Raw genomic sequence first — 21752 nt, 5'->3', positions numbered from 1 at the left:
CAAAGAATGGATATGATTCTTCATCACCAAGAGAAGTATGATCGAAAAGATCTTCGTGTATCATAAAATTCCTGAGAGGAAAAGAGCAGTAACCGTGTTTAGCAAGTAGTGTCAGCATACGGTATCTATGTTTATTGTGATCAAAATAGTTTGAATCAATATAAGGAAGGTTAGTCAGCCTTATGAACTACTCTTGAATATCGGGGTGTTCAAGTTCAACACCTACAGTATTGATTGACATTTGGGACTTGTATATAACTAACTCAACGCTGTTGTAACCTAGAAACATTAAGCTTCACAATTTCCTCCATAGGATCCATTAGATCCATCAACTACACAAAAAGATCCATTAACGTTATTGCAGATATTTTACTAGCGATGAGGATGAGCTGTACCTTGTCAATCAGATCAGCGCTGAGATCAATAGATCAGCAGCAGCAGCAGAAGCAGCAGAAGCAGCAGCAAGTGGAAGTGTATGCTTTCTCTTTTCGGCAAGAAGAGGGTGGAGCGTGGGGCTTGATAATCGTGTGAATCAGTTGGCGTACAGTATGTTGAGTTGAACCAATGCAATGTTGATCGGCCGGGCAGGACCTTTCGATCACGTCAATTTTGTGATTAGCCCAGCAGTCTGACTCCCCGCTGAGCTCCATCAAACAGACTGACGTGAGAGTGCCAGCGCCGATGGCTTTGTGCTCAGGCTGATTTCCTGACAAGTTAGTTCTTCGCTTGCCGGCTCGTCGATTGATAAAAGTGCATGGGAAGAGGAGGAGAAGAAGGAGAATAGGAAAAGCGAAAATAACAGATCACTTTCAAGAAAATCAGGTCGACTGTGTCGTTTTTGACAGTTGTTGGTATTCTCACTTTGATTTGAAATCTAGCCAGAATCAATACAAATACGTATGGTTTCCTATTTTTCACTTTCCAATGAAGATTAATATTCTCATAAAAGTTGATTCGGGATTACTTTGCGAAAACCCCATCACATTTAACATTGGATTTGAACAGTCAAATTGATTTAGTAGTCATACCAGCGGATTTGACTGGAGATTATTCGCACTGGATAAGTTTGAAATTTATATGAATATTTCATAGTATTTTTGATCTTATAGTATTTTTTATCTGGAGGTATTTATAAGTAAGCGGTTGGCTCTGTTATTGCTCAGTTATGATTCATACGCCTGCTACTCCTGTTGGACGGTTGAACACTTGTGAAGCCGACTTTTTTAAATATGATTCTATAATTTACTAATAGTTCTGTGAGCAGTAGACCTCGCGCAGTTATAACGACGTCCCATACCATAAGCACATCCACACTGATACACTAACTATTTATTTGATCTGATCATGCTTACACAAGATTTAATTATCATTTATAACGCTTTCCGGAATTTAGCGCGAGAAAACCAGAAGACATCTAGGCGCCCAGACGAGCTGTTATAAGTTTTTTGCATCCTATTTAATAGTGCATAAAAACTGCATTCAATGAGGCATGCAATGAGGCATGCAATTTATAGACTACACAGCTGCTAATTTTTCACCAAGTTACATTGAGATATTGAATTGCATGCGTCATGGCATGCAATTTATAGTTAACTCGACAGCTGATTTATGATGAATAATTCTATAGTCTGATTTTCACTCTAATATTGACGTATGAAGGAGGCTCCTTTTTCCTTTTATATTATCCTTGAAATGCAAAATTTCCAAAAACCTTGTATATACGTCGACGCGCAATTTAAAAAGGAACATACCTGTCAATTTCATGAAAATCTATTTCCGCGTTTCGCCGTAAATGCGCAACATATAAACATTTAAACATTCAAACATTTAAACATTAAGAGAAATGTCGACTTGAATCTTAGACCTCACTTCGCTCGATCAATGAGATGAAAAATCGTTTCCCGATGGTTTGAAACCCACTAAAGTAGTAGGTTCACTTGTTTCAATCGTAGTCATCCTTTCCCACTTTCCCCAGTCACAAGCGTGAAGCCTGTATGGGCATAACCCACAGAAAAAATGAGTTGCAATAGAATAAGTAATTATCCATATCCATTTCATGCATTCATGAGTTTATTACTTGAAAGAGTATAGAGTACCCTTGAATAGCATTGTGGTAGTTGATACGTCAGAGCCACGTATTATTAAATTCCATTGAAGATTTTGAAACAAACAAAAAATACATACGCACTAGCCTATCTATATTGATCACATTTACAAACTTCAACACACATCAAAACTGGAAAGTTTGGTAGAGCTGAAAACATCCGTAGAGCAAGTAGCGAATGTGTCACAGCTCTCACCATACGAGTCCACATTCCTCTAGCCCACACAACAAATAAAAAAGGCAAATTGAACTGGAATAGTATCCTTAAAAAGCTGTCGGAATTGTGAGAATGAGTTTAGATCAGGTTTTCAACGGTTCTACTCAATTAGCTTATTTTAGACATTTTCTATACATTTTTCCTATTCACTGTATCATAATGGGATCATCAGGAGAATCACGGTTACTATCTCATTAGGCCAATGGTTCCACTACTTCGCATACAGATAGATCTATAAATGAAATAGAAAAATAAAAATGAATAAAAAACTAAAACATACATAATGATGCTGATTCCAATATTTCACTCAATTACTAAAAAATTACACTCTACACTAAAAAAATTACCTTTCGAGATATCTGTGTGACTTCTATTGGATTCATATATTATGTCCTGAAATAAATGACAGATCCCGGAATGCACTAAATGCCCTGGAGTTCGCTTAATAGTCACATATATGTGTCAGTACTAGAAGCAGAAAGAGAAGTAACCGTGTTTAGCAAGTAGTGTCAGCATACGGTATCTATGTTTATTGTGATCAAAATAGTTTGAATCAATATAAGGAAGGTTAGTCAGCCTTATGAACTACTCTTGAATATCGGGGAGTTCAACACCTACATTATTGATTGACATTTGGGACTTGCATATATAACTAACTCAACGTTGTAACCTAGAAACATTAAGCTTTAACATTTCCTCGATAGGATCCATTAGATCCATCAACGTTATTGCAGATATTTACTAGCGATGAGGATGAGCTGTACCTTGTCAATCAGATCAGCGCTGAGATCAATAGATCAGCAGCAGCAGCAGAAGCAGCAGAAGCAGCAGCAAGTGGAAGTGTATGCTTTCTCTTTTCGGCAAGAAGAGGGTGGAGCGTGGGGCTTGATAATCGTGTGAATCAGTTGGCGTACAGTATGTTGAGTTGAACCAATGCAATGTTGATCGGCCGGGCAGGACCTTTCGATCACGTCAATTTTGTGATTAGCCCAGCAGTCTGACTCCCCGCTGAGCTCCATCAAACAGACTGACGTGAGAGTGCCAGCGCCGATGGCTTTGTGCTCAGGCTGATTTCCTGACAAGTTAGTTCTTCGCTTGCCGGCTCGTCGATTGATAAAAGTGCATGGGAAGAGGAGGAGAAGAAGGAGAATAGGAAAAGCGAAAATAACAGATCACTTTCAAGAAAATCAGGTCGACTGTGTCGTTTTTGACAGTTGTTGGTATTCTCACTTTGATTTGAAATCTAGCCAGAATCAATACAAATACGTATGGTTTCCTATTTTTCACTTTCCAATGAAGATTAATATTCTCATAAAAGTTGATTCGGGATTACTTTGCGAAAACCCCATCACATTTAACATTGGATTTGAACAGTCAAATTGATTTAGTAGTCATACCAGCGGATTTGACTGGAGATTATTCGCACTGGATAAGTTTGAAATTTATATGAATATTTCATAGTATTTTTGATCTTATAGTATTTTTTATCTGGAGGTATTTATAAGTAAGCGGTTGGCTCTGTTATTGCTCAGTTATGATTCATACGCCTGCTACTCCTGTTGGACGGTTGAACACTTGTGAAGCCGACTTTTTTAAATATGATTCTATAATTTACTAATAGTTCTGTGAGCAGTAGACCTCGCGCAGTTATAACGACGTCCCATACCATAAGCACATCCACACTGATACACTAACTATTTATTTGATCTGATCATGCTTACACAAGATTTAATTATCATTTATAACGCTTTCCGGAATTTAGCGCGAGAAAACCAGAAGACATCTAGGCGCCCAGACGAGCTGTTATAAGTTTTTTGCATCCTATTTAATAGTGCATAAAAACTGCATTCAATGAGGCATGCAATGAGGCATGCAATTTATAGACTACACAGCTGCTAATTTTTCACCAAGTTACATTGAGATATTGAATTGCATGCGTCATGGCATGCAATTTATAGTTAACTCGACAACTGATATATGATGAATAATTCTATAGTCTGATTTTCACTCTAATATTGACGTATGAAGGAGTCTCCTTTTTCCTTTTATATTATCCTTGAAATTCTATAGTCTGATTTTCACTCTAATATTGACGTATGAAGGAGGCTCCTTTTTCCTTTTATATTATCCTTGAAATGCAAAATTTCCAAAAACCTTGTATATACGTCGACGCGCAATTTAAAAAGGAACATACCTGTCAAATTTCATGAAAATCTATTTCATGACATCCACACATATACACTAACAGCACATCCACACTGATACACTAACTATTCATTTGATCAGATCATGCTTACACAAGATTTAATTATCATTTATAACGCTTTCCGGAATTTAGCGCGAGAAAACCAGAAGACATCTAGGCGCCCAGACGAGCTGTTATAAGTTTTTTGCATCCTATTTAATAGTGCATAGAAATTGCATTCAATGAGGCATGCAATGAGGCATGCAATTTATAGACTACACAGCTGCTAATTTTTCACCAAGTTACATTGAGATATTGAATTGCATGCGTCATGGCATGCAATTTATAGTCAACTCGACAGCTGATTTATGATGAATAATTCTATAGTCTGATTTTCACTTTAATTTCAATTCAATTTCAATTTCAATTTTCAATTTTCAATTTATTAAAAACACACAAAACAAGACAAAACAAAATTACAAAGATTTACGAAACAAATAAAACACAATAAAATGTTACAAATATAAAAAAACAATGGGCTTAGTGTTTGGGTGTGTTGGAGAAGAGAAAAAAAAGAGAGGAAGGTACCTAGCCAACTATGGTTTCCCATGTAATAGGCAGGCAAAGAAGAGAAGAGAAGTAATGAGGAAAAAAAGGAAGGGAGAAATGGGGGAAAGGAAGAAAACAGAGGAATAGGTACTCAAAATAAAGGTAAGCGAGTCCACTGAAAAATGAAAAAACTAATGAAAAAACAATGCTGGAGCAGAAATCTCGAGTCATATATTATCTAAATGGAAGAAGAAATTACTGTATGTCCAGTTTTTTATATCCAGTTTAATTTTTCCGCTGATCTTATTGTCCATGAGAAAGTGATTTGGAATGAGGTTTATTATTTTAGTACCTATGTAAATTAATTGCCTCCTTATACATTCAATATTAGTGTTATAGGTTACATATTTGTTAGCAGTGGCCCTTAGATTATAATAATTGAGAGTAGAGTTTATTGTGAGAGGAAAATCGGATCTATATTTTATTAAGTACTCAATTACGGTTTTTATGTATAGTTGACGTATAGTCATGACCTCAAAATCACTGAAAACCATATCCGTTGGATAGAGCCTGGGTTTGCTTAATATAGTTTTAATTATCAGTTTTTGTGCTACAAATAATTCAGCAATATGACAGTTGAAACAGCCTCCCCAAACAACTATGCCATACTGCAGAATTGACTCGACTAGAGCATGATACATCATTTTCAGGTGGTTCTTATTAAGAAATCTGTTAACTTGGTAAAATTTAAAAAATAAATATCTAATTTTTCTACATATGTATTTAATATGAACATCCCATTTAAGGCTTCCATCAATTATAATTCCCAAATACCTTGTATATACGTCGACGCGCAATTTAAAAAGGAACATACCTGTCAAATTTCATGAAAATCTATTTCCGCGTTTCGCCGTAAATGCGCAACATATAGGTTAAACATTTAAACATTCAAACATTTAAACATTAAGAGAAATGCCAATGCCAAACCGTCGACTTGAATCTTAGACCTCACTTCGCTCGGTCAATGAGATGAAAAATCGTTTCCCGATGGTTTGAAACCCACTAAAGTAGTAGGTTCACTTGTTTCAATCGTAGTCATCCTTTCCCACTTTCCCCAGTCACAAGCGTGAAGCCTGTATGGGCATAACCCGCAGAAAAAATGAGTTGCAATAGAATAAGTAATTATCCATATCCATTTCATGCATACATGAGTTTATTACTTAAAGAAAGAAAGAAAGAAAGAAAGAAATATTTATTGCCAAAATCATTAAACACAACTTTACAAATGTGAAAAATATAAAAATTTTCATATACAATACATTACAAAAACTTAAAATTAAAATATTTTCCATTTAAACATCGATTATAATATTATCATTGGCGTTACCAGCAAAACTAAATAGTTTGAGCGATGGCAACGAGTAATCAGTCGGCTATAATTAGTGGCTTGAGATTCAGTCGAAAATAGAAAAAATATAATAAAGAAAAAAGAAACATATGGAATGTATGAAAAACTAGAAAAAAAAATAATAAAATTTCAATCCGAAAAGAAGAAGTACTAAGAGTGAAATACTAAGAGAGTAGAAAAACTAGAATGAATTCATAATAATTTAAAAACTCAAAAGAAAAAGAGATGATTCATGTAATTATTAATCTACAATTCACTGTACATATGTAATTATAGTAACATTTAGTAACATAATGTAATTCATTTGTAGCATATATGCAATTCCTTTTGTAAGCAAAAAGAGGAAAACAATACAATACAGTACACATGACACAAAAAATAAAACTTAAACTCAGAGAGAGAAAAATTAATCTGGGAGTATAGCCCTACTAATAATAAATTCAGAGGAACTGAGGAAGACAGTATATGTACATCAAATTAAAATATTTTAGGTATAATATCTTCTGTCTTTATCCAGCTTTCAATTTTTAATTTAAGTGCTTTTGTAGGTTTTCCTGCAATGAAATGTTCTGGCATAAAATTAATAAGCTTTTTTGTTGTATAGTTGAATTGTCTTCTGCATATAGTTAGATCTGTTCGAGGAACAAAGCATCTATTTACTGATCTAAAACTATAATTAGTTGAATGAGGTGTAAAAAGATGTATATGGTTGCTGATATATTTAACAAGATTTCTGATATACAGTTGCCTAACTGACAGAACTCCGAACTCCATAAAAAGTTGCTGGCTAGGGTACCTTCTATGCACTCCTAGTGCTGCCTTGAGTATACTCTTTTGAATAATATTTAGTTTATTGAAATGAGCATTAAAAGCACCACCCCAGACCCTAATTCCATACTGAAAAACTGATTGGGCGTATGCAAGATAGACCATTTTACTTAAAGATTTCTCTTTTAGTAAGCTCAGTTTATAGAATTTATGAATCATGAATTTCATCCTGCTACACATCTTATCTATATGCTTATTCCATCTTAGATTTGGGTCCAAAGTGACACCTAAATACTTTGTTTCAGTTACCCTCTCTAACACAGGACATGGACAACTCATATCATCATTGTTGGGGTCATTCAAGCAAGTCCTTTTATGTACTCTAACTGCATTTACATTATCTATTTTGTCAGTTGGCTGTGTACTCGAGTTCGGAGAAAATGTCATATAAACACTTTTTTTATAATTCAATGTCAAAACATTCTTCACAAGCCAAGACCTCACCCTGCAAAGTCCACTGTTAGCAAGAGATATAACACTGTCCCACGAGGATCCAGTAAAAGCTAATACAGTGTCATCCGCGTAAGACAATATCCTACACCCCTGAATAGGAAGACTCAATAAATCGTCTATGTAAGCTAGAAATAGAATCGGGGATAATACTGTTCCTTGAGGTAGGCCAAATCCTGACAAAGCTATTTTACTCTCCCTTCCATTCAAATTAATCACTTGTGTTCTGTTTTCCAAATAACTAGCAAATAGTCTTAATACTGGACCACGAAAGCCATTTCCTTCAAGTTTCTCAAGCAGGTTTGAATGAGGGATGGTGTCATACGCCTTAGCCAGGTCCAGGAATACAGCTAAAGTTTTTTTATTTGACTTATAGTTATTTGTTATTATATTTACAAGTTCAGCCATGGCATCCTCAGTGCATTTATTTTCTTGAAAACCATATTGATATTTGTTTATTAAATTGAATTTATTCAAGTATGGAACAACCTGTTGTTTTATAATTTTTTCAAAAACTTTGGATATATTACTTATAAGGCTAATTGGACGATAATTGGTTGGGTTTGTTTTATCTCCTGACTTGTGTAATGGAATTATGTTGGCAATTTTAAAATGACTTGGGAAATGCCCTGTTTCCATACATTTATTGAAGATTAAAGTTAGAGGTAGAGCTATGAAGTGGGCTATTTTTTTAAGACAAACGCTACTTAAATTATCGAAACCAGGAGCAGCACTATTTTTAAACTATTTATCTGATTTATAACTTCATCATAATTTGTGGGACGTATGAAAAATGAATTCAGAAATCGAAAGTTAGAATTATTACCAGTTCCTTGAGGAAAATTTTCATTTTCTTCAAATAGTTTTTCTGCATATGTCTTTCCCACCTGTGAGAAATAATTATTTAATAATTCAGGATCAATATCAGGGGGGAGCTTATGACGTTTAGTGTCTAAAATTTCCTGAATGCAGTTCCATACCTTTTTATTGTTTCCTTCACATGATTTCAGTTTGTTTTTATAGAATTCGAATTTAGCTGATTTAATAAGTTTATTTAATAAGTTTCTATAGGCTCTATACCTCTCTTTCAATGTGACATTAAAATGTTGTTTTTTCAAGGCATTATGCATTTTGTCTCTTGTTCTTATACAATTTACCAGGCCTGAGCTTATCCATTCTTTTAGGGGTCTATTCCTCCTTTTTAATTCTATTTGACTAGTTGATAATTTTATATAAGATAACAACTTATTTACGAAACGGTCAACTATATTATCTAAGTTAGTAGAGTTATCCAATTCTGAAATCTCATCTATCCAGGTTTCTTTTTTAAAAAATCCAAGAGTTTGTCAAAATTTATTTTTTCAATGAAATTATTGGAGTTATTCGATTTTTCAGATGCCTGTTTTTCTATTCTAATGTGAAAAGTTGTACAATAGTGATCAGTTATAGAAGTCTTTTGAATTACTCCTAGAATGTTTTCTTTACTAATTTTTGCACTTCTATAAAATATATGATCGATACAGGTTTTCGTATTATTCATTACTCTTGTTGGCTTGTTAATAAATGACTTGAGACCGTTTATCTGCATCAAACTTATATATTCATTTGATATTCTACTGTTTTGCAATAGATCTATATTCAAGTCGCCCACCAAGATAATTTTTTCCATTCTGTTAATATCTCTCAGTTGTATATCAAGATCAGATAAGAAGCCATCAATGTCAGCGGCAGGAGACCTATATACGGCAATCAAATTTATTATTGAACCATTCATTTTTAATTTTATTGTAAGAGTATCTGCTTCTTTGTTTACCCCAGTGACTTCGTTAAATTCTATATTATTCTTTATAAAAACGCATATACCATTACTGTTATTCAGTTGCCCTGGTTTGCTTATTGCAGTAAATCCATCCAAACTATAGTCAAAAAACCCATTAACGTTATTGCAGATATTTTACTAGCGATGAGGATGAGCTGTACCTTGTCAATCAGATCAGCGCTGAGATCAATAGATCAGCAGCAGCAGCAGAAGCAGCAGCAAGTGGAAGTGTATGCTTTCTCTTTTCGGCAAGAAGAGGGTGGAGCGTGGGGCTTGATAATCGTGTGAATCAGTTGGCGTACAGTATGTTGAGTTGAACCAATGCAATGTTGATCGGCCGGGCAGGACCTTTCGATCACGTCAATTTTGTGATTAGCCCAGCAGTCTGACTCCCCGCTGAGCTCCATCAAACAGACTGACGTGAGAGTGCCAGCGCCGATGGCTTTGTGCTCATGCTGATTTCCTGACAAGTTAGTTCTTCGCTTGCCGGCTCGTCGATTGATAAAAGTGCATGGGAAGAGGAGGAGAAGAAGGAGAATAGGAAAAGCGAAAATAACAGATCACTTTCAAGAAAATCAGGTCGACTGTGTCGTTTTTGACAGTTGTAGGTATTCTCACTTTGATTTGAAATCTAGCCAGAATCAATACAAATACGTATGGTTTCCTATTTTTCACTTTCCAATGAAGATTAATTCTCATAAAAGTTGATTCGGGATTACTTTGCGAAAAACCCATCACATTTAACATTGGATTTGAACAGTCAAATTGATTTAGTAGTCATACCAGCGGATTTGACTGGAGATTATTCGCACTGGATAAGTTTGAAATTTATATGAATATTTCATAGTTTCTTTGATCTTATAGTATTTTTTATCTGGAGGTATTTATAAGTAAGCGGTTGGTTCTGTTATTGCTCAGTTATGATTCATACGCGTGCTACTCCTGTTGGACGGTTGAACACTTGTGAAGCCGACTTTTTTAAATATGATTCTAATTTACTAGTAGTTCTGTGAGCAGTAGACCTCGCGCAGTTATAACGACGTCCCAAACCATAAGCACATCCACACTGATACACTAACTATTTATTTGATCAGATCATGCTTACACAAGATTTAATTATCATTCATAACGCTTTCCGGAATTTAGCGCGAGGAAACCAGAAGACATCTAGGCGCCCAGACGAGCTGTTATAAGTTTTTTGCATCCTATTTAATAGTGCATAAAAATTGCATTCAATGAGGCATGCAATGAGGCATGCAATTTATAGACTACACAGCTGCTAATTTTTCACCAAGTTACATTGAGATATTGAATTGCATGCGTCATGGCATGCAATTTATAGTCAACTCGACAGCTGATTTATGATGAATAATTCTATAGTCTGATTTTCACTCTAATATTGACGTATGAAGGAGGCTCCTTTTTCCTTTTATATTATCCTTGAAATGCAAAATTTCCAAAAACCTTGTATATACGTCGACGCGCAATTTAAAAAGGAACATACCTGTCAAATTTCATGAAAATCTATTTCCGCGTTTCGCCGTAAATGCGCAACATATAAACATTTAAACATTCAAACATTTAAACATTAAGAGAAATGTCGACTTGAATCTTAGACCTCACTTCGCTCGATCAATGAGATGAAAAATCGTTTCCCGATGGTTTGAAACCCACTAAAGTAGTAGGTTCACTTGTTTCAATCGTAGTCATCCTTTCCCACTTTCCCCAGTCACAAGCGTGAAGCCTGTATGGGCATAACCCACAGAAAAAATGAGTTGCAATAGAATAAGTAATTATCCATATCCATTTCATGCATTCATGAGTTTATTACTTGAAAGAGTATAGAGTACCCTTGAATAGCATTGTGGTAGTGGATACGTCAGAGCCACGTATTATTAAATTCCATTGAAGATTTTGAAACAAAGAAAAAATACATACGCACTAGCCTATCTATATTGATCACATTTACAAACTTCAACACACATCAAAACTGGAAAAGTTTGGTAGAGCTGAAAACATCCGTAGAGCAAGTAGCGAATGTGTCACAGCTCTCACCATACGAGTCCACATTCCTCTAGCCCACACAACAAATAAAAAAGGCAAATTGAACTGGAATAGTATCCTTAAAAAGCTGTCGGAATTGTGAGAATGAGTTTAGATCAGGTTTTCAACGGTTCTACTCAATTAGCTTATTTTGGACATTTTCTATACATTTTTCCTATTCACTGTATCATAATGGGATCATCAGGAGAATCACGGTTACTATCTCATTAGGCCAATGGTTCCACTACTTCGCATACAGATAGATCTATAAATGAAATAGAAAAATAAAAATGAATAAAAAACTAAAACATACATAATGATGCTGATTCTAATATTTCACTCAATTACTAAAAAATTACACTCTACACTAAAAAAAATTACCTTTCGAGATATCTGTGTGTCTTCTATTGAATTCATATATTATGTCCTGAAATAAATGACAGATCCCGGAATGCACTAAATGCCCTGGAGTTCGCTTAATAGTCACATATATGTGTCAGTACTAGAAGCAGAAAGAGAAGTATGTCTTTTTTTAAATATGTTTGTATGCTTCAAATTTTTTACGTAGTCCACAACTTGGAAATAGTGCGAAGTTAGAAAAGGATAGAGTTATCTGATTTATCTAATGGCAGAACAAGGAAAGCGAAACAATTTTATACGATCAGGTACTCAGAACGTGGATTCAATAATATAGTGGGATATAAGCTGAAGCAGGTATAAATCAGGTAAACCTAGGTTGAACCATAGAGAAAACATACCGTTGAGCTAAAGATATATAAGATACAATTTTTCATCTATAATTGAACATAGCAAGTAAAGTTCTCAAATAAGGTGGGATTCATCATTCTAAATATTGCCTTCATCTTCTGATTGGAACAATAAGTACAATCCAAATATTTTTAATTCAGTAAAAAAAGAGGATAACAACAGATTATTAAATGATTTTAATACTCGTGAATGGCCTAAAAAACGTCTAAGCAATATTATCAACTGTAACACATTGAAGCCTAGTTTTCTAATGACTTGAATATTTTCAATCAACCAACACCTGGAAGACTATCGACATCTATTGATAACCAGTCACTCAGAAATGATATATCACTTCTCAATAAGGAGCAATGTATTGAATCTGGTATCAAACCTAGTCAAACAGTTATTTGAACTTTGATGAAGATGATAACGAATGTGAGTTGATATGACAGTAGATATATTGTCTATCATTTGCATCGACAGCTGCTTATTAATCTTGTGAAACATTGAAGGAAGTGAAACTAGAAAGGAAGAAAAGCGGGAGAGGAAATGAAGTGAGGAGTAGAGGAATGGACAATGACACAAGAGCTGAGAGACGAGAGACGAGATTGGTCGTTTCACGGGCCGCTCCAGTTCTTTAGCTGCAGCTAACAAGTTGTTCGCATTTTTTCACATCCACCGTCGCGATGACATCCCCGCCACTGCCAACTCCCACCTCTCGATCCACAGATTATAATAATAGAAGCCAGAGTGATAACTAAAAGAAGTCAGTGACAGTGACATAGGATTCGATAACAGTGGAGGGGGTTGCTGCCGAATAAAAGACGAACATAGGCTCTGAAATCAAAGAGTCGTTCGGTTTTGGTCAAGGAGCAAGGATGTGGGCCTATTTGGGTTTGATAATTTTGGCAAGTGGCCTGACTCACGTGAGGACGGCCGTTGTTGTGGGTAAAGCGGACAACATCGTAGCCAACAACATCGAAACTGACAACATCGAATCCAGTAGGTCAGTGTCACCGGGACTCTTTTCGGACTTTCGTTATGTTTATCAAGTTTACGAGGAGTGCAAAAACGAAAATTTCGCCACCTGTTTGAAAATGAAACTGGTGACTACACTGGATTCTGCGGTGCGGTCGGTGCGTAGGATTTCGCTGTTGGAGGGTGTTGCCCTGGTTCGCGATGACGACCCCTCAGTGATGGCAGCCCCCCCTGTCACCCGGGAACAGCTCGACTCCTCCCTCCCCCGCGCACTCGACCAGCGTGATGACACCCTCGATGCGCTCATCTTCGACAAGCTCATGCAGGTGTTTCATACGCACAGCTTACAGTTCAAGCTGCTAGATGACAACAGTGCTCGTAGCTTTGGCTGGGAAGCTGAAGGTATGTGTTTGGTGATCGAAATTTGAGCATTCATAGTTAATTAATCTTATAGTCTTAATAACAACCACAGAAAAGAGGAAAATGTTCTCCTACTTTGTGTAACAACTCAAAATATGTTAGGAAGCTAGAAAATTGATTTATGGAATCTAGTCAAACAGAATAAAATAACGTGTGAATACCTATAATCAAACTGACATAAATTTTATTATTTTATACAATAAGTACATTATCAAATCTTTACTAACTTCAAATTACTCACATAACCTTTGATTTAGCAACGATTTTTGTTTTTGTCTTGAATTTTGCATGTTCTACCCTAAATAATATATCTGAAACAAATTCACTACATTAGACTGATATTTCTCTTAGAGTCATTAACATTTTCCAATCAGTGAGTCAGTAAGTGGATCGAACAAATAACCGCAGATTATCAGGGCTTATGACAACTGAAGGTTATTCCGAATTTTACTACTAACAGGATCATCTAATTCAGTAGTAAAGAATGTAGCATGAATTAGGATTAGCTGACGGACTATTTAGAATGACTGTTCAGCCAATAATGGAATTTCATCACAAGAATGTCATATTTGAAGTAACAAAAACTTTTTTATTAGATGGATTTAATTTGAGATTTATAAAATTGAAGCATTATCTCGTTAACTTGCATCCTTACCTATATCAGATCAATTTTCAACCAAACAGTAATTCAGCCTGATAAAAGATAGTATTGGAATTTGGATGGTTGTGTTTCTACTGTTAGGTTTGCCAACTTAGTAAAAAGTTATGCAATTCTAAAATACTTTAAGATGATCTCTTAAATGCTATCAGGGAATGGATTACTTGAACAATTTTTATCAATACGGTGTGAACGAGAATTTTCAATACTCCAGTGAAGTCTTGTTTTTCCTTGATCCTCCTACACTACAAACGCTTGATGTCAACTCAACCAAACAATAATTAGTGAATCAGTCCAATCAATGAAATATATTGTATCAACCGACCGATTCAGGTGGTTTTTCCAGTACTCTAGAACCAAGTTACGCTGACGAAAGCATGTTGATTAAAAATATGCAGGTAGTATATTGTTGATGAATTCAGATTATGATTTCTTGATACGTTGTTTGGTGTGTTGAAACTGAGCTGAAGCTTTTCTTTGGAAAAATGCCTCTATTCTCATAAGGATCTCCTCCCTTTAAAATTACTATTTCGCTTTTTTTCTAGGTGGGAGTATAGCTCAATATCTCAAAAATCATTGACCGAACGCAGTGAGGTCTATGTTTTAACTAAGATTTTCTTTCGTCTGTCTGTATGTCTGTATGTATGTAACGCATTGAAATGCATTGTATGTAACGGCCAAACGCGCTGAAAGAATTCTATGAGATTTGGCAGGAATATATCCTTTTTAAATTGCGCATCGATGTATCGACAAGTTTCTTTTTGAAATTTTGCATTTTATGGATAATATGAAAGGAAAAGGAATCTCCTCCATACTCTGATATCACTATATATATCATCTACTCTGTAGATAGGATTAATCAGACTATAGAATTATTCATAATCAATCAGCTGACAAGTGGATTATTCATTGCATGCATTACACAGATGTCTGGAGAAGCCGGTGAACAGGTGACACCAGATACTTGTGGATGAGAAAATTGCGTGAGGTCTACTCTTCACAGAAATACTAGTAGATCACACTCCAAGTTTTGTGATGTGAAGTCTTTAAGAAACTTTATTCTATAATCAAACTAGCCTAATCAAAATCTTTTCTGATTATTATCGTCTATCAAAAATGAGCAAAATTTGAAAATTAAGTGGAGAAACGCCACCTTTCGATGAATTTCAGAAAAATATTATCCACCACATTCAAAGAAATATGATCCACCACATACCATCAACTTCCATTTAAATGTAATAAGGTGATTAGAATCGATTCTAGGAGCTATTTTTATCTACTTGGTCTTCACTAAAAGCGATCAAGCAAGACTTATTGACTAGTTAACTCAGTCATGTCATGAGTTTGGTAAGAGTTGGTGGAGAGATATGGATAGAGGATTAGCTTACGAGTTTGCAAGTTGAGCATGAGAATTACGAATTTGGATGAAATTTCTATTCTCACGTTTTAAAATTTTATGGTTCATGAATACGATACTATGATAGGTGATGATTTTTCAAGTTTAATTGTTCATGATACTATGTGAGTATTCATGATTTCGTAATCATACATAACAGTTCAAATTCTGAGTGAATTTTGTGGAGCTATAGATTTTGAATACTGGAAACTATTGCTCATGTGGTAGAACTCTCTTGAACATAACATATATTTTCAACACTCAGAGCAATAGACAACACATAATTATCTTCTACACAAAGATTGTTCTGTTGAATGATAGACGTTTTTCCTTAGCGCTCCACCATGTGAGTAATATGATTACACGATTGTAAGATACTACAGATAACATTTTTCACTGAATCAGATAATCATTCACAAATCACTTAGTCCATTATCAAATTGGCATATACCGAGCAGCTAAACTGCTCTCAATGAAAACTGCAAGACATGGTGAATCTGTCGGTGCTTATCATCCTTCTTCCTCCAGCCAGTGTTCCAGCAATGACCTTATGAAATCCAAGAATTCATTATGAATTATTTTCTATAGTACAGAGCTTTCCAGATGATGAATCAATACCCACGCTCATCTTTTGATGCGGGGATAACGTGTCAGTGAAAGTCCTTTAAATTTTTACTCAAAATTATTTATACAATAACATTTTTATTTATAAAATAATTTCTCCCTTCACAATTTATTCAACAAGTGCAAAGAAGTGTATTACTATATTCAGTTACGAAATTCATCCATTATGTAAAGTTTGTAACAGTACTCTTCAATGTATGAGGGAAATATTGTGAGGTAGAAGGCATGTAAAATATCAAGTAATTGTTGATATAGCAGTAATATTATGAGTAAGGAGTCAGAAAGTTTCAGAACTGTCTTTCAAATGTTGAATTTTATTTCAATCATGTACTGAAATTATTTTTGAAGATACATTGTAGAAATTCATTGGTTTGAGCTTTGAAGCCACAGAAATCTAGCATAGATTACATACTCGTGTTATTATTTATTAGGTACACAAATTCTTCATTATTTTATCTCGGTTTTATTAGTTTGTGTACGAGCAAAGAAACGAGAAACGAGTAAAATTGGCAATTTTAACCACGAGGAGAGTACAAAAGTTCATTGCGAATTCTCCTCAAAATCTATAAATCTTATCCTACTTATTTTAAAGAGACTTAATATAATCTAAATCAAAGACGAAGGTACATTTTCCAATTACTCATTATATTCATTTTATTATATCCATTTATCATTCATCATTTTTTGAGAATATTCATAATTGCAATATCAATTTGATCAAAAAATTAACGATATGAATTTATAAATATTTTTTCAAATTTGGTACGAATGACCAAATCAGGTTCATGTAAATTACGTTTACATGAATAATGTAATATTTCAAGAGGAAACAGGAGTATTACGAGAAGGATGTAATGAAGGCTTGATAATTCGAATTATCAACAACACGAATTCCAACTAACCTGCTTGGATCTCCCAGAAAAATATTACTGCAACAAGAAAATACCGTATACAAGTATACAAGTGAAGGGAAGAGAGAGAAGTGGTTGGATTAGTGATGTAGGCCCAGAATGGAAATGGACAATGGGTCATGCCCAAAGATCGACAATGACAGTCAGTGGATTGCTTCCTATATTTGGGGGAATGTTTTGAGGAAAAGCAATGGAAAATAATACACAAGAGAGGTGAGAGTGAATCTGTGGGCGGAAATTGAGACAGTCCATTCTGAAATCAAGCCATAAAAGAAATAATTGCTCTAGTTTTGGACGCTGATATTCATTAAGGATCGCTCTACCGTTACAAGCGGTTAGAATCTGATTCTCACGAGCGGACTTCCTTACAATTGAATGATAACGAGCCATCGCCACCTCAATTAGGACTTCTGCAAAAATGGCCCAACAATAGACCAAGTACAGGGGCTGCAGTCCCAAATAATACCGACAAGGTCGGCTAACGAGTGAAAACAATAATTGGGTTACTTGAGAAATCAAGCAGTACCACTCAAACAACCGTCCATATTATCAAACTTATTAGATCTCGTGCTAACAAGCTGTTATTTTCATCTAACGAATAGATCCTCACCAAGTATTATGCTACTTGGTTCCAGACAAGAAATTGCATTGTAATAAACATTATTCTTATAGTATGCTGAAGATTTCATTGTTGGTTTCAACTACTCCGCTATTAGAGGATGACACACTGATTGCGAATGATTACAGCTTGCTTTGTAACTATCAAAATAATAATGTACCATCTATATAGTTATAGCCTGGCGTACTGCAACTCCTAGAACGATTCCACAATATTCTGTTCATTTGAACTACACTTATTCAGGGAGAGATTAAAATATAACAGTATGAATTAAATGTGATGTATAGATTTGCTTACGGTATCAGAATGAATTGAGTAATCTAGGATATGAAAATGTTCATTCATTCATTCAATGTACGACCTTTGAAGATATTTGAAAAATCGCTGTATCTTTCTATTCGTTTGAGTTATGAGCTCGCCAAAAATATATTTTTCTCAATCCAAGGGAGAAAGCACCAGTTGATCCACTTTTTCAGTCTGTTAATAGAATCACTTTTTCTATTAGATGAGGTCACAAATACACATCAGTGAGCCAATCTGGTTCCATGTTGATAGAGCAGCTTAGCGATACTTTTCCTGTTAAACTATAAAAAGATACCTCGCTCCACTGGTTTTTCTAATACAAATGGATCATTTACACTTGATAAATATTCTGGTTCTTCATTATCAATCACATAACTTTATGTTAATGAGGTTAAATATTTTTCGAGTGAAACGGAGGGTTTGGGACGCACGTTTAATTTAAATATGATTACTCTAATTTCTGGTCTTGGTCTCTTTTAGATTAAAATGTATTGAAGTCATGATATTTACACTAAATTCAGAGATGCTGCGGAATAAGAAACCTTCCAAATGGCCATCCTGTCAATGGGATTGAGCACCTCTTTTTACGAAATTGACAAAATCTGTGAATTTGATTTTATAGAATTATGAGAGCGACCCACCAAGTTTCATAGAAAGCACACCAAATCATTCTTATTTACCAAGTGAACTCATGTTTTCTAAAAACATATTATAGCATAATACCATAAAATACATGTAAAATAATACCACAGTACCCTTTTGAAATCTTTTAATATAAATAAACTAAAAAACAGGTTTTTTAAATAAGAGCTCCTGTAACAAGCTCGTGATTGTTACATACGTGATTGATAGACATACATGTTTATGTTCTTGAGATACTTTCTTGATCTTTTCAAAATTGATAGAAGCTATCCTATTGGGTGACAAAGATAAATTCTTATGGGTCAGACGCTCAACAAAATTTTTATTGGTGAACTGGAGCAATATAACGATGGCTGTCACATTGACTATCTTTGGGCTCTAATATCACTTTCTATCTATTTCACTGCTCTCGCACACAGAGATACGATACAGGGATTGATAATTAATCTCATTATTAATAATTAATATTAGTATTGATCCATTTATAAATTGTATTATTCCTGTAACTTAATATACAGAAACTGAATTGAATTTATGAGTCTACTAATTGAATATCTGCAGCATAAATGAAAGAGTTACGGAGAATCGGCATCAATGGAGTGAGCATGTTCAAAGAATGTCAGCTGAAAGAATACCATTTAAAGTCTATAATTATCAGCCAATTATAGGAAAAAGAGATGTTGGCAGACCACGCAAGCGGTGGCAATAGTAGGATTGTTTTATGTTTATTTGAATAATTGGCTAGATGTGAGTCGGAACAGGTTAAAGCCTAATCCTTGTTCGTAAAAAGAAGAAGAAGAAAACTAACTGATGATAATAACATGATAAAAATATGTCATGATTCTCTTGAAAACATATTGTACGATATTGATCAATTCCATCACTCATTATTATCCCTCTTCCACGCACAAGCCTCGAGCTTGTACAGCTATCAACCTCAATAAAAGCATTTTTGTATAGTGCGAGTTCAAAGGGGATCTCAGTTTAAACTAAATCAAATCAATATTAACTTCCTGTTATCATAGGGTCGTTTGCACAGTGGAAGCTTAGGCTATTTTATGATATCTGCTGGTGATTTGAGCTCAAAATCGAACCACATTATAACAAATAAGACTTAATAGAGACTTGGATTTAATCACGTTTTAAAGGAAAATCTGTTTAATCCGATACTAAGCAAACAGCACTTAATCTGAATTCAATCCAGACTGAGAATATTAGTTTGAACTGGCCGTATGCAAACGGCACAGAATGGATTTATTCATAATTAATTTTGAGATTGAACCACCAGGACCCTGTTGCATGAGAAAATACAAGCTGATTCTTGTAATTTCCTATTCTAATTACCAGCTTACTACTTGGTTTGTATTTTCTCATGCAACAGGCACAAGCTGAATCAGTTGAGTTCAAGTACAAACCCAACTTCTTCCACTGTCACAACTGCATCAAGTGTATCAATTATAGTGAAATTCAACAATTTATTCTCTTATTCTACCAAACACTATAATCATAATATAATTATGACCATGGAGGAAATACTTGTCTGAGTACCATTTCTCTCCCAATTTTAATGAAAAGTTAATGTTGTCCAATGTTGTTATGAAATAATGAGAATCAAAAGAAATTCATTCCTCTCTACAAAAGTATAGAGAATTACAATTCAAAAACAGGAACCAAGTTGACCACACTAGTTGTCAACTTCATAGTTATTAGGTTTTGAAATCACACATAACTGCTTCTTCACTCAATTTTAACAATTTGATTTTCTGATAACATCACAATCCCTAACTGCAATTGCCTCTGTTCTTTCCAGGTGCCAGAAAACGCAAGGGCCTGAACTCGTTGCTTCTGGTGGCGATGCTGCTGGGCGGAACAATGATCCCGCTCAAGTTCGGCGCCCTGGCTCTGCTGGCCGGCAAGGCGCTCATCATCAGCAAGCTGGCCCTCGCCCTGGCGCTCATCGTCGGACTCAAGAAGCTGGTGGGCGGCGGCGGAGGTCACGAGACGTCCTACCAAGTGGTCACGGTGCCCGGTCACGGTCACGGCGCCTCGCACTACAAGCGCAGCATCCACGAGACCCAGGCCGATGCCAGCGACATGGCCTACGCGTACTACGATCCCAAACTGCAACACTGACCTCATCCCTCCCTCATCCACCGATCACACATCAAGCCAAAGGACTGACTAATTTATTTGCCACTGCTATTATTTATTCTAATTTATTTACTATAAAGTACAAATTGAATTGATGTTTTTTTCATTTCCTTCAAAAGCCAGTTACAGACTCATCGATTTTTGGACGTTCGATTTTTCGCCGTCCTCATGAATTCTATCATATAGGAAACTTGTCAAAAATCATCTGTTTCAACTAAAAGAATTCATAAGGACGTAAAATATCGTACGGACAAAAATCGATGTGTGTGTAGCTAGAGTGACGTCCACGTTACAATGGCAGTCGAGGAAGAAGAGAGAAAAAAGTTGCCAAACCTCTGTCTTGTCAATGCTTTCTATAGACGGTAGCTGATACAGGTTTATTGATGTAATATTAACTGTTCATTCTCGTTCAAAATAATCAATTATATTTTATTAAGCAAGAAATTATATTTTTCAATAATGCCATAATGAATTTTTATAATTAAGACGAAATATTCTATTAATTTCAATTATTAATTCTACATTGTTAAGGGATTATCTGGCAACAGAGCAAAGCGAGAAAGAGATAGCGCTATCGGCATTGTTGAATGATAGACAAGAATAGCAATACCATTGCTGATCAAACACTGCCATTAAAACGTGGATCTCACTCTAGCCAAGGACCTCATTACACACTTATATCTCGTATGATGTAGTT

The 21752-nt window shown here is 35.2% G+C and overlaps 1 protein-coding gene across 1 annotated transcript; it reads left to right on the top strand.

Annotated features, from left to right (window-relative positions):
- The first annotated feature begins 13106 nt into the window (after window positions 1-13106).
- On the top strand, window positions 13107-21150 carry LOC111043593. Its single transcript, XM_022328579.2, has 2 exons — window positions 13107-13733; window positions 20715-21150. The coding sequence occupies exons 1-2, from the start codon at window positions 13232-13234 to the stop codon at window positions 21035-21037; spliced, it is 825 nt and encodes a 274-aa protein (XP_022184271.2). The 5' UTR covers window positions 13107-13231; the 3' UTR covers window positions 21038-21150.
- Window positions 21151-21752: the final 602 nt, after the last annotated feature.

The sequence above is a fragment of the Nilaparvata lugens genome, chromosome 1 (assembly GCF_014356525.2).
Source record: "Nilaparvata lugens isolate BPH chromosome 1, ASM1435652v1, whole genome shotgun sequence".
Taxonomy (NCBI): Eukaryota; Metazoa; Arthropoda; class Insecta; order Hemiptera; family Delphacidae; genus Nilaparvata; species Nilaparvata lugens.
Note: the sequence above shows the minus strand (reverse complement) of the source record. Positions and strands in the feature narration are given on the sequence as shown.

What these genes read in the sequence shown, in the direction of transcription:
- LOC111043593 (XM_022328579.2), top strand. Translation starts at nt 13,232, where the DNA reads ATGTGGGCCTATTTGGGTTTGATAATTTTGGCAAGTGGCCTGACTCAC. An exon ending in CTTTGGCTGGGAAGCTGAAG is followed by an intron (nt 13,734 to 20,714) that starts GTATGTGTTTGG and finishes TGTTCTTTCCAG; the next exon opens with GTGCCAGAAAACGCAAGGGC.